We start from the raw sequence: 13337 nt of genomic DNA, 5'->3' as shown, positions 1-13337 counted from the left end.
TGACAGGTTTTTGCTTACAGAATGCATCCACATCAGATTTATGATAGAAATCCAGTTACTAGTATTTTTAAAATATTCTTACATTTGATGACACTTGGTTGTGCTCAATATTTAGTTTAGCTATGTGCATTATCCCACTGAATGTTCAGATCAAATGCAAACTAGAATCTGAAAGTCTGTAAACATTGGCAAGAAACTACAGCTAAATTTAGACGGAGTATTTGCAGTGTCTGTTGTTTTTTCAGTTCTTTTTAGGAGGGTGAAACTGGAAAAATGTTCAGGAATCTGACCTAATTCGTTTCCCTTTCTGTCTAGGTTTGCAAGGCATACCAGGGGACTACATATCTCAGGGTGGTCCTATGGGTATGAGTATGACACAGTCAAGTTACACTCCTCCCCAGATGACCCCACACCCTACTCAATTAAGACATGGACCCCCTATCCATTCATATTTGCCAAGCCACCCCCATCACCCAGCCATGATGATGCACGGAGGACCCCCTACCCATCCTGGAATGACCATGTCAGCACAGAGCCCCACCATGTTAAATACTGTAGACCCCAATGTCGGTGGACAGCTTATGGACATTCATGCCCAATAGTATAAGGAAACTCAAGGGAAGAAAAAAAAACTATTTTAAGACTTTTGAACTTTGACCAGATGTTGACACTTAATACACAATTCCAGACAGCTGTGATTATTTTTTACTTTTGTCATTTTTCATCAACAACAGAGGACCAATGGAAACAAGAACACAAATGTGAAATCATGGGCTCACTGAAAACAATCTATTGTCCATGTAAAGATCCTCTGGGGGGAAAAAAGACTCCAAGAGTTATAACTACTGTAGTATATAAACATAGGAACTAAGTTAACTTGTATATTTCTGTTGATCACTCCGTTATGTTGCCTCAAATAGTTTTAGAAGGAGAAAAAAAATATCCTTGTTTTCCACACTATGTGTGTTGTTCCCAAAAGAATGACTGTTTTGGTTCAGCAGTGAAGTCACTATCCATGAAAGACGAAAGTATATTTCAGACCTGTTTTGGCCAGTGAGAAAAGAATTACCCTGGAGATGAAGTTAAAGTCTTGCTGGGTCTCTCGTCACTCAGAAGACAGTTCCAAGAAGGCCTTGTCATCCCCTGGTTTTGTTCCTTCATAAATGTGTCCTTTAGTTTCAAACAGATCTTTTATAGTTTGTGCTTCATAAGCCCAAGATATTTTTGGACTCTTTTTTTTCAAAGAGCTTGCCGGTGAAAATTTAAAAGGACAGAGCAGGAGCCTTCTTCTAGTAGTTCTGAGCCCTTGGCTTGGGACAAGACAAATCGGAAGGTTGGGCAGCTTTCCTCAACAAAAGAAGATATTAATGGTCTTTGCACCAAACCTAGAACATTACCATGAACTCAGAGCTTGGGAAAAAGCAAGAGAATACTGTAACAAACTTCGTACAGAGTTCGGTCTATTAATTGTTTCATGTTAGATATTCTATGTGTTTACCTCAATTGAAAAAAAAAGAATGTTTTTGCTAGTATCAGATCTGCTGTGGAATTGGTATTGTATGTCCATGAATTCTTCCTTTCTCAGCACGTGTTCCTCACTAGAAAAAAAATGCTGTTACCTTTAAGCTTTGTCAAAATTTACATTAAAATACTTGTATGAGGACTGTGACGTTATGTTTTAAAGAAAAAGGTGTTAAGTCACAAAATGCGGTAATAAATATTTCATTTTTGATTTTTTGTTAGGCCTTTGTGTTTTTAATCATTAATAGAAGGAGACCTTATTTCCTGGGGAGAAGAGATAAAAAACTTGTATTTGTTAACAATAATAATATAAAGAAAACACATCAAAGATTAAGAGAGATTGCAACGTGTGATTTTATAAATGCCTTAGCCTGTGAACAGACATACGTGTAAGCTTAATGTCTAGAGCTAAAAATGTTTGTGTGTTACCTATAAGTGGTTAAGGAAGCCTGTATATATTTATTTACATTTCTATCCCATACTACTCAACAATTGAGTTTTAGTTCAACAAGCCCAATGCTGACTTGAATGTAGAGCTTGACTGTGGACAGGATTTTATAATGAACCTGTTAATATTAGGGGTAGCTTAGCAAGAGATCTAACTACTGATATATCAGCTACAAACCATTACCTGAGTACTTTGTTTTATTTAATGATTTTAAAAAATAATAATCAACTACTGAACAAAAATGAAACTTAGCCATAGATTTACTATATCCATATGATTGTTCATATTTACAGTTCAATCCTATGCATGTATATCAGAAGTATATTCCACTGTTTTACAATGAGGCTTGCTCCTAGGATTGCAGCCATAGATACATATAATCAATATTGTAGTACTTAAATGCTGGTGATTTTCGTGGGGTATTTGTAGGGTGGACAAGAAATGCAAACATTGTTATTTCTCTTCTACTTGCAAAATCTCCTTCTATTGTCCCAGAAAGAAAGAAAATTAGATTACTGAGAGAAAAGTTGTGCATTCAAGGTGCAGACCTGGTCTGAAGATAAGGAACTGATTTGTAAATAATTGTTTAGTTTGATTGAATAAGGTGTGTTTCACAACAAAATTCTTGGGAAGGAAGAGAGGAGTGGGATGGTTGAGTTTTCACTCTTTACTGATGGTAAGTTAAACTCTCTTCTGGGCTAGAATGGTGCATTTGTATAATAATTTCTTATTTTATTAACCTGTGATATGTATAGACCTTCTCCTCTTCCATGCACATAAATTCCTTGTTCCTCCCTTTGCAACTCACAGCAACCAAACAAGGAAGTCGCTACTTATCCATATTTTCCTGTTTCTTTCAAACTGGGAAACTATGGTTACCAGTTTCAGAACAAGCCAGGATATTGAATCACAGGTTGAAATTGGTTTAATGCTCTGACTACTTCCAAACCTGGTAACCATAATCTCCTGGTTTGACCAAAAAGGGGGAATTGGGTTAAAACTACTGTAGAGGCTTCTTAATCACAGCTTGCACAAAGGGACTGAGCAAAGAGACTGCATACACAGGTAAAAGGCTTGTGCATATCTCAGCTAAATAAGCCAAAATATTTATTTATTTAAACTGTTTGTTAACCCCCTTAATCAAAAGATCTCAGGGCCAGGTATGAATGAAACTGATTAACAGACAGCATAAAAATACAATTTAAGACCAACAAATAAGCACATCAAAATAGAACAAGACAAAAAGAAATTAAAATCCCCCCCCCCAAAGAAATGATCATCTGAACTTGGCCAAAAGCAAGCTTCAGGTACACACAAGTGCTCTCTCTCATACACACTAGGCTTTGTCCATCCATCCTGCCCCCGCCTTTTTACAGTAGATGGAAATAGAAGTAGGACCTATTTGCATAAGCCTTGGTTCTGACAAAGGCTACAGTCCTGAGTACATTTTCAAGGGAGCTGAGTTATGCTCACACATCAGAAAGATTTTCATCAGATTATTTCATCAGAAGTAATTTCTCCTCCTCTGATTTGAGCAACATAGAAACCAGGCTACCCTGACTTCCCATTCTATGCAAACCAGAAATTGTAGTTTGTTGCTCCCTAACAGGCCATTATCACCAGTGAACCTGAAGCCATAGTTTGTTGTTCGATTGCTGATTGTGGCTTATTAGGAAGCAACAAACCACTATAGCTATAGACTTAATGAAGTCAGTACATTCTGGTTCTTCCTGCTTGTGCCAAGGGGAGCTGTGATAAGGCAATGTGTACCAGTGTCCTGCTCATTCACTATAAACCAGAAAACCTGGTTTATTGTTGCATAGAAATGTGACCATCAAGACTTAGACTGCATACATGCTATAGCTTTAAAGCATATTCCCCTCTCCCACCCCCCACCTCTCAAATAATTCTAGGCGCTCTAGTTTCTCCCCCATCCACCATGAGCAGAATATACATGCTAGAGCTCCATGTCAACTCATTCTTAGGGGAAGTGAAGTCATGATGCAACCCTCTTTCATTACTGATTGTTATGTTTCTGTTTTGCTGGGGAACTCGCTGGAGGCAATCTACATCCCAATGACGAAATGTCCATCAAACTGAATGGAGCTGAGTTTCCATTCAGTTTCCAAATATTGCAGTCTTTTGCAAAATACCATTCCCTCAAGGCCAACTTGTCATGCTGCAGGTTGAAGCCCACGAGGGGGACAGATGAAAGCAAGAATTGGTGTCCATCTGGATGGTGCAGCAAAACTTCTTAAAGCCTGGCCTGAGCAGAAGAGGCTTTGAGTGGCACTGCCTTCCCCACAATTTAAAATACGTTGGCAAAAACCTGCACTTGAAACTTCAACATGTTAATGACTCTGCAGATCTAATGTTTCATTCTTACATTTTGACTCTTTTTGCAATAGAAGCGGGGGGTACAGAAGAAATGTTAGCCGAGATATCGCTCTGTTCTAAGCACTTTGTCTTAAGTTTGAGGGAGTGGTGGTGTCAACGTTTGGTTTAATTTTTTTTTGTTCCAACTGAAACCTCCAAGCTTCCCAAATCTGTGCAACTCTCAGTTTATTGTGAAAAAGAGCTTTCAAGCATAGGATTATTTGGGTGTCAGCAAGACACCCCCGCCCCCCGTGTCCTTGTATTTACAAAAACAAAGCAAAACTGGTAGCATTTTAAATAATATTTTCTGCCTTTTTTCTGATGTTTGGGAAAACACAGGCTTTGGGGAGCAAGGGAGGCAAAGAGTCCAGCTCTGCCTGCTAGATGGGTATTTTTGAAAAGAACTGTTCCCACCCCCACCCCACCCCGTCCCTACTGCTGTATGACTTTTCCTTCTCTGGGCTCTATTCTGCTTGATCTATATTGCTAAAATCCTTACTGCAATACAATGGGAGGAGATTGCTCCAGTTTGAGGTTTACTGTTTAGTATGAGGGGTTCCGATTTGGGTGTATTTAAGAAATGCTCAGCTGTCAAAAGTGAAAGAAAATGGGAATAGTGTTTTGACAGCGACATGGTGTTAAAGGAAATACTGTAGTCTGACTAAAATTGCTTATGTTCTGGGGAACAAAGGGTAATAGAAAAACACCTCTTGTTTAGAGGTAACGGGGGAAACCCCAAATTTCCATTTCCCTGAACAAATTGAGGAGGAATTTGTAATCCTAGTAAATCAAAAATGTTTGAGATTGATCTGTCCTTTGTTACTGAAGGAGAGCAGAGCAGACCGTTCATCTTGGCGGCCCTTTGCTGGCTTCTAATGTAAGGTTACCAGATTTTTTTCAATGAATCCGGGAACATTTTTTCAACTTCAATGGATTTTGTATGGGGACTGATTTGTAAATCCGGGGACTGTCCCCGGGAAACGGGGATGTCTGGTAACCTTATTCTAATGTCGAAAGGAGAAGCAGAGTGGTTTGTAGGAGACTCTTCAACACGTGTGGGGTGTCTGACGCAGCTGCACCTAAAAGTTGCAAAATGGCCATTAAACAACAACCACCACCACCCAACTTCAGCTCCTTCTCTGTAGGTCCACACACACACACACACACACACACACACACACACACACACACTCTTAATTTAACAAGAGACACTAAGGGTGCAATCCTATGCAAGCCTAACTAAGATGATGTTGAACTCTGTGGGACTTGCCTGCAAGTAAATGTGCACAGGATTCAGAATTATGGGGTCGTCGTTGGTTTTGAGCTGGTGGATTTGTCTGTGCCACACGTGAATATTAACATGGAAGAAGTAACCTGCATGTTGCGAGGGGTGAAAGTGTCTATTTAAGCCCTGGTCCAGATATAAGAAAAGATTTTTTTAAAAAAAATTGATTCGGGGGAGGAAAGCTGCTTCAGTGCCTCTGTGAAATGGAACTCATTCTATTTCCTCCTCTTTTTGTGGGATAAAAATTTATGGGGAGCCACAAGAAAGGCTATCCCAGGTGGCATGCTGTGTTGGAGGGGCACTGAAGTTGTTTTGGGGAGTCCGTGTTTACCTCGGCATTCAGTTAACCAGAAATGTGGACACTTAACTAGCACAGGGTGTTTTGCTTTTAAAATAGCTATTCTTGTTTATTGATTAGCACCTTGTGCATGCTAAGCCCCCTTGAATTGAATGGCTGTTACTCCCAAGGAAGCGCAGTTCGGGTTTTCAGTTTGGCAATAGACTACTTCTGGAAAGAGAGAGAGAAGAAAGAAAGGAGGAAAGAAAAAGAAAGGAGGAAAGAAAGAAAGATAGATAGATAGAAAGAAAGAAAGAAAGAAAGAAAGAAAGAAAGAAAGAAAGAAAGAAAGAAAGAAAGAAAGAAAGAAAGCAAGCAAGCTTTGGAACTTTCTTCCCTGCCCCCTTCCTCTGGCTAAGTTGTTAATGGAAGCAGAGGGGAAGCCGGCTGCCCCCTTGAACTGGATAAGAGGGGGACCCAGGGTGGGGGGAGGGGTTAGGAAGGCAGATTTTCATATTAATAGTTTGGGAGAAGAGAGAGACAGAAGGGAGCTGGCTCCTGGGCAGGGTCCCTGCCACAGTCATGATGGATGACCCAGCTCAGGCTGCCCCCTCCTCCTCCTCCCCCTCCCCGTCCTCCTCCTCCTCCTCCGGCTGCTTTAGGAATCAAATAAACAAACACCTCCACCCTCTTCGCAGCCTCGCCATTATGAATCAATTACCTCTCGCCGTATTTTCTTATTTGCTTAAATAAAGCACTCAGAGGATTAGAGCGGTTTTCTTTTTGTATCTTACTTAGGAAATAAATACAAAAGTCCTTGTCGCTGTAATCATAATGGTGATGATGATTTCAGGTTGAGGCACTTTGCAAAGAGCTTCGCCCGCTGAGTTATTTGCTGGATGGGAGACGCTGTATATTGTGCAATGGCGCAACTTAAAAGAACGCCTCTCTCGAACTAATGGGTTTTGCATTACACGCAATTACTTAGAGAAAAGCAACGTCGCCCTCGAGTGCAGGCAACCTCGTTATTTAACTCCTTGAGGACAAAGCCACTTGGATGTGTTTTCCTCAATAGCTATGAGGTACGAGGGCTCCTGAGATGCTGGAAAGAGAGGAGGAGAGACACACAGGGAGAAAGAGAGAAGGAGAGACTTAAGGAAGGAAAAAAAGCGAGGAGATTTTAGTGAGTTGGAAGGCAAACGTGCAAGTTGTATCTTTGCTCGGTTGCGTCTTCCTCCTCGCCGCAGTTCGCGTTAGAGGCGCTCAAGGTGTTTCTATGGCTACCTCGTAGATGTGGGAGGGTCAGATGTGGAGGTGCCCAAGAGAAAAGGCAGCTCTTGGGTGATCATTTATCAATGTCACCCACATAATGATTCTCTCTGCAGCCTTCTATTGATGAGGATAATTACATTAGCTCAGAGTGACTGATCAATGAAAACCCACCAAACAAAAACTTCTTTGCTCTCGCTTATAATACAAAAAGAGAGAGAAATCAGATGGGAAGGCGAAGAATTCCTCTCTCTCTCTCTCTCATGCCTTTTCTCTTTACCAATGAACGTTTGCTAAAACGTGAAAAAGAAAAAGAAAAAAACCAGCCCCTCATACAACGGGGTGTTTTGTTTCTCTTTAAGTTATATTTTTTGCGTGCGCGTGTGTGTGTAGAAACCGTTTGGTGCAAATGTAGTGACCTTAATTGCTTCCCTGGCCAAAAGTATATCCACATGTCTGAGAGGGGACCCGCGAGGCTGCCTGACCCGCTTTCACTCCAGAGTCTGCCATTGTTGGACTTGGGCTTTCAAACGGCGTGTTTTCTAAATGAAGGGAGAGCTGGAGAGATGCAAATCTCTGCAGTTGTCTGCATGCTCGGCTCGGCTTTGTTTTTTAATCACGTGAGAGGAGAGGAGCCTTACTTTTTCTCTTACCCCCACCACCCCTCTCCTTTCTGCTAAGATCCGGTTATGAGTTTACAGATGAATTACGGTTCAGCGGTTGCGTGGGTTGGGGGGCGGCTGGGGGCTGGGTGGGTTGAGAAGAGAATCAATATTTCACTCAATGGAGTCGGATTTGTCTATGTGTGCGCGCGCGCCCGTTGTTTTTACTTGCGGCTTGTTAAAAGGCGTCGGAAATGTTATTGTAGTGCCTGCCTCCTCTGCAGCTTGAATGCTTAGCCACCTGGAAGGAAACGTGGATGTGACATGGGCACATTTGGTTCCTTCTCCAGAAGACTCGGTGGCTTAGAAAGCTCCGGGGCCACTGGAAGGAAGAGTTGAGGGCAACCCCATCGCTGCAGGTGGCCTCCTCCTCTTCCGGAGCTGCCCACGGGGGAGGAGAGGGGCCCGGGCTCCTTGCCACAAGGAAGAGGTTCCATGCATGGAGACCCTGACAGCCCAAGCCAAGAAGGAAGTTCTGTTGAATCCTGTGAGGCTTCCTCCCAGGTAAAGGAGGCTTCGTCGCAGCCTTGGGCTGCAGCACTAGCCGGATTAACCTGGAGTTAAGCCTAGTGGAAGTCAATAGGACTTACTTCTGAGTAGGGCTCTCGGGGTATCTTGGAGTAGGTGCCTTATTCCTCCCAGGGTGCCTCGCCACGCTTTAAGATCGGTCACTTGCAGGGGCTGTTTGGCAAAACTAGGGGCCCCGTGAGAAGGTCATCGCTGCCTTTGTTGAGATGGCAAGAGGTTCTACGCAAATCCATTAGACTTGCCTCTAAAGGGGGAAAGAGATGGTAGATCCCATTGATCCCAGGGACCCGTTTGCGTGCTCCACTGCACAAGCAAACACACACTCACACCCCCCTTTTACCTGTCACATACCTGGGCCTGAGAATCAGCCCTTGAAGGGCCATGGTAGGAGAGGCTGCGCTTCCCAGTTGAGGCTGCAATACTAGTCACCCTTATTCACGAGGAAGTTCCCCAGCAGGCCGTGACGCTTACTTCTGAGAAGACACGTGTCGGCTTGCGCTGTCAGTCCAGCTTTGAAGGACAAAGTCAGAGGGGACTGGCGCTCGCGACGGAAGCTCACTTTGGGAATATGCTTCGTGGTTTTAGTTTCCCCCAAATGTGCGCCCTGAGTATTCATTCCATGGAGAGAGGGAGAGGCGGGCTGTGGTTTCAGCTGCGTAGGTATCGATCTGGAAACAGGAGGGGGGAGCCGGGTGGTGTCCCCGCTTCTTCCCAAATCTTCCCCGGCCCTTCTGCTAAGACAGGCCCAAGTCCCTGCCTCGCCAACTTCTCGGCGCTGCTGGAGAAGAGCGCGCAGCGCCTCTTGGCATCTCCGAGTTTGGCGAGGCGCTGAGCAAACAATTTAGCTCGCAGCTAATCCGCCTCATCTCCGCAGGTCTCTCCATAGGCGTGCTGGCCGATCTCTGCGCCTTTTAACACGGAGGTGAAGCCCTCTTGACTTCGAGGGGACTCACTCCCGAGCAGGCAGCCGGAGACCCAGGGCAGCGCCTCTTCCTTTCCCTGGAAGTCCACGTTGCGCCACCAGCCCCGTTTTGCTGCTTTTCAAAAGAGAAAGGAAGTCCCAGGAAGAAGTGGGAATGGGGTTTCTGCCGTGCGTGCACAGAGCTAAAGAAACAAAAAGGGCTTGATCTCGTTCTCCCACCGCAATTGGAACTGGAAAAATAAAAATGGGGAAAGAGAGGAGCGAACAGTTTGACCATTCCGGTTTTTGGAAACATGGTGCCTGATGGGCTGGGAAAAAGGGAGCCCGCCCCGTCGCCTTTTCCCCGGGGCCTGGTTCCCTAGCATAGAAACATTTTCAAGTCTATGAGCCTTGAATGGACAAATACTTGCTATCAATATGGGACATGGGCCAGTGGCAAAAAAGCTTGAATGGAAGCTCTGCTGAGGCGTTGGGAGAAGCTAACGATGTGCCGCCGTTTTGCCATTACTGGGCGAGAGAGAGAGAGAGAGAGAGAGAGAGAGAGAGAGAGAGAGAGAGACCCTTTCTGATTAATAACTAGCAGGGTAATGTTGAGGGCTTTTTCTGCCCGATTGCCTTTTTGAATTAGAGCCGATTCCTTCACACTTCAATAGGGCCTGTCTCCTTTAAAATGACTGACAGATTTCCCTCTCCTTTCTCTCCTCCCTCCCTCTCTTGTCTTTCTCTGAGACTTAATGATGTAAATTTTCTAATTAGTTAAATCACGTCGCTTAAAGGCCTTAATATTTACTGGGGGGAGGAGTGATAATAATTCCTAATCGAATGTCTCGAAATAGCCACAGAAATCATGTTAAGGGTGTTTTTTGTTTAAGTGGGGGGCTAGAAAAAGAGGAAAGTGGACTTCAGTGGGGCGGGGCGGAGGAGGAGGTGTTAAAATAAGTAAAAACGTAGCTAAACTTAAGCCTGAAGCTTGCTCAAAGCCCCCTCCCCTCCTTTTTTTTAAAAGCTCGCTTTTATTTTTCAATCAGCTAAGATTTAATTAGGAGCCCCCAGGCCGGACGATCTGATATTTTCTCATTAGTTTCCCATCAGTAATCTTGAGTGTTATATTGGCTTAAAGGTTGTCAACATTTGACCAATTTTATTTAAGGAAAAGAAATCACGTATTATAGCTCCGGGACCTTAGATCTGAAAATAAATCCTGCTTGGATCAGCGGAACTAACAGGCGAAAAAAATGTTGACAATTTATCGTTGGATTTAATAAGTTGCATAATGTATGGTATACAGAGGGGCGGGGGGGGGGGGCGGGAAGAGAAAGAGGAACGTATCCATTGAGCGCCGGCAAAGTACAGAGGAGCTACAGCTGATGTGCATTTTGGTGCCTCTACCTTTCGCCAACGGGTGTGAGAAACACCCGGCGGAGGCAAGATTTGGTTACAAGAACTGTAACCCTAGTAGGGCTTGGAAACTGCAAGAGAGATTTCCCCACCACCGACCCACCCGCCCCTCTTTCCGCGCAGGAGAAGCAAAGCGTTTTCCTTCACTCTTGCCAGCGAGACGCAACGTCAGAGCGCCCCCTGCTGGCTCAGGGACCAAGAAAGTATTTGGGCTGAAGCATCACACTCAATGATACATATATATAAATATACACACACACAAACACACTCCTCTCCCCGCCAGCCCACCGCCTCGCGCATAGAGGAGATTTCCTGTCTGGATTTCCTGCGTGAGCAGAGAGAGGAAGAAAGGCGAAACCTGCTTTCTTCCCTGTAGGACTCGCTTATTCTCATAGCAGTAGTGGGGTGGGAATCCTACAAACTCTTTGCAAACCGTGTAGCACAGTGCAAGTTGTCCTGTTTTGCTTTTCAGTGCATGTCCAAATGTGAGTGAGGAAATGAACGGAGACTTGAGCAAAATAAAGGAGGTCGTCCCTTCGGTGGGTGGGTGACCTTTTAGTTACATCCTCGGGCAGTGCCGGCTTTCCCTCGGGTTTAAATGGGGACTGATCCCATTAGGGTTGCAGTCTGCATGTGTTAAGCAAGGGAGAGCTGGCAACGTCATGTGCCCGACGTGTCAGAAGGGGTCACACACGCGAGTAAGCTCGCGGAAGTGCTGTCTTTCTTTGGAAAGAGTTTCCCGACCGGCCACCTGAATTCATCTCTCGAATGCCGGTCTAGCAAGCCTGCAAGTTTCCCCCTCAAAGCGAGTATTTATTATAGAAGCTCGTGGAAAGTGAAACAGAATCTAAAAGGGAGAGGGAGCCATGGCAGCGCTGAGTTCAGAAGGAAAACTTCCCTTTAACCTTATTAGGTGCAATCCGCCACATGCCTACTCAAAAGTAAGTCGCACTGAGGTCAGTGTGCATAGGATTGCACCCCCAGCACATGTAGTTATATTGTATTTATTGCAAAAGGGGGGAACCATTTGTTCTAGCAAACATAACAGTTTGCAAACGTGAAATTAAGGCTGCTCTCACTAAGAATGAAATCCCCTTAGCTCCTTGATAAACGGAACATGGTTAGGATGGCGTTAAGAGCAGCACAAGGCATTCCTAGGACGGCTTTTCCCCTCCTATCGCTGTGGATGAGGCTCATCTAACAGCAAAACGGACAGCGGGTGAAATCCGCAACGCACATCCTGTTGTTGAGCGAAGCCTCACGACCTGCTTTCACTTAAGTGTCCGAAAGTAGTGTTTTACGATTCACACCAGTCAAGTAATCCCGCCGAGCTCAACAACTTGATGTGATTTTCACTCTGCATCGAATTGCAGTTACTCAGGAGTGTGACATTTATGCGATCTGCTTCAGAGGGGGGAAAATATGTTTCAGAATTAAAGGGTCTAGTCCCAAAGAAGTTGGCGCGTGTAAATGGGAGGAAGCGACCCCCAGGTCTCAGCTTAAGCCGGTGGTGGGCCGCACTCCTGATCTCTCCTGGGCACTTAGAAGAAACCGACCTGCAAGATGGAAAGGGGATCCGGATTATAAACTCATCAACAACAGCCTCTTGGTGCTTCCGTCGCTCTTTCAACGCAGGTTTTAAGACCGAGGATCTCTGTGTAGTCCAAAAATCCTCGGTTGGGTCTGAACACCAGAAGACCCTCCTTTAAATAAATAATAGCACGCCCTTATAAAAGCGCATTTTCCCTGCTCATCTTGTCCCCTGTCTCGAGATGCTGCGGCTCGAAGGAAGGAAGGAAGGAAGGAAGGAAGGAAGGAAGGAAGGAAGGAAGGAAGGAAGGAAGGAGGGCTGGAGCAGCCCACCTGGAAAAAAAGGAGAGATCATGTAAGGCAAGCAAAACAGTTTTAAAGGCACAAATAAAAGCATAAATCACCGGCGTTTAAAGAGGCACCCGGGCCACTGTATAAACTCAGGTACAGTTAAATATTTATAGTTTAAAAAGGGTTATTTTGTCTGCTTTAGGAGCAGAACCGGCAAGTTTAGTAGGTTTCAGGGTATAAAGAGAGACAGAGAGACAACAAAGCACAGCGAGAAGACCTGGCAGGGGTGGGGGGGACCCGGCTGAAGCCGGGCAGGAGGCGCCTTCTGGTTTTATTTTTCTTGTCAAGAATATATGGGAGGAGTGGAGGAATTTATCTGAGCAGCAAAGCGCATGCTCCCCCCCCCCTGAAACAAAGGCATGATTTCCATTGCAAATCCACCCCCACCCCACAAACCTTTTCTGCCAGGCAGAGGGACAGAGCAAACAACAATATTTATGAGAAGGCGCTCATGAAATTAATGTACCTTACTTTTAAAAAATCAAATGCTCACTACAGTGTGCCACGGCTCAGCTTAGTAAAAAAATAAAATAAAAGGGGGGGGGGGGAGAGATAGACTTCCTGACAGTCTTGTCAACATCTTAAGTAAATGATCCCAGTGATGGTCTTTGGAGAGGAGACGCGCCATTCCTTCTTAAGACACCTCCTAGCATTAATCTTAAACCAGTTGAAGATTATGATGGGAAATAAGGGGGGGGGGGGTAGAATTGCAAAGCATGTTCATCTCCAATTGCTTTTTTTTAAAAAAATATGCAAGCGGGCCAAATGTA

General features: G+C 44.4%; 1 protein-coding gene and 1 long non-coding RNA gene across 16 annotated transcripts in view; one reads left to right on the top strand and one right to left on the bottom strand.

Moving 5' to 3' along the window:
* The window catches only part of MEIS2 (Meis homeobox 2), a 230236-nt gene extending 228499 nt beyond the window's left edge, over positions 1 to 1737 (top strand). For 8 of the 15 annotated variants that reach the window (XM_028721686.2, XM_028721697.2, XM_028721702.2 and 5 more), the window contains one exon: positions 316 to 1737. In XM_028721686.2, the coding sequence (XP_028577519.1) occupies positions 316 to 602 (287 nt within the window). In that variant the 3' untranslated portion in view covers positions 603 to 1737. The remainder of the gene's footprint in view (positions 1 to 315) is intronic. The other 7 variants (XM_028721723.2, XM_028721726.2, XM_028721727.2 and 4 more) reach the window with 1 other exon arrangement.
* On the bottom strand, positions 595 to 11373 carry LOC144327321 (uncharacterized). The gene is made up of 2 exons (XR_013392393.1): positions 8718 to 11373; positions 595 to 5424 (listed from the first exon to the last, which is right to left on the bottom strand). It is a non-coding gene; the product is annotated as an uncharacterized LOC144327321 (long non-coding RNA).
* Positions 11374 to 13337: the final 1964 nt, after the last annotated feature.

The sequence above is a fragment of the Podarcis muralis genome, chromosome 1 (assembly GCF_964188315.1).
Source record: "Podarcis muralis chromosome 1, rPodMur119.hap1.1, whole genome shotgun sequence".
Classification (NCBI taxonomy): Eukaryota; Metazoa; Chordata; class Lepidosauria; order Squamata; family Lacertidae; genus Podarcis; species Podarcis muralis.
Note: the sequence above shows the minus strand (reverse complement) of the source record. Positions and strands in the feature narration are given on the sequence as shown.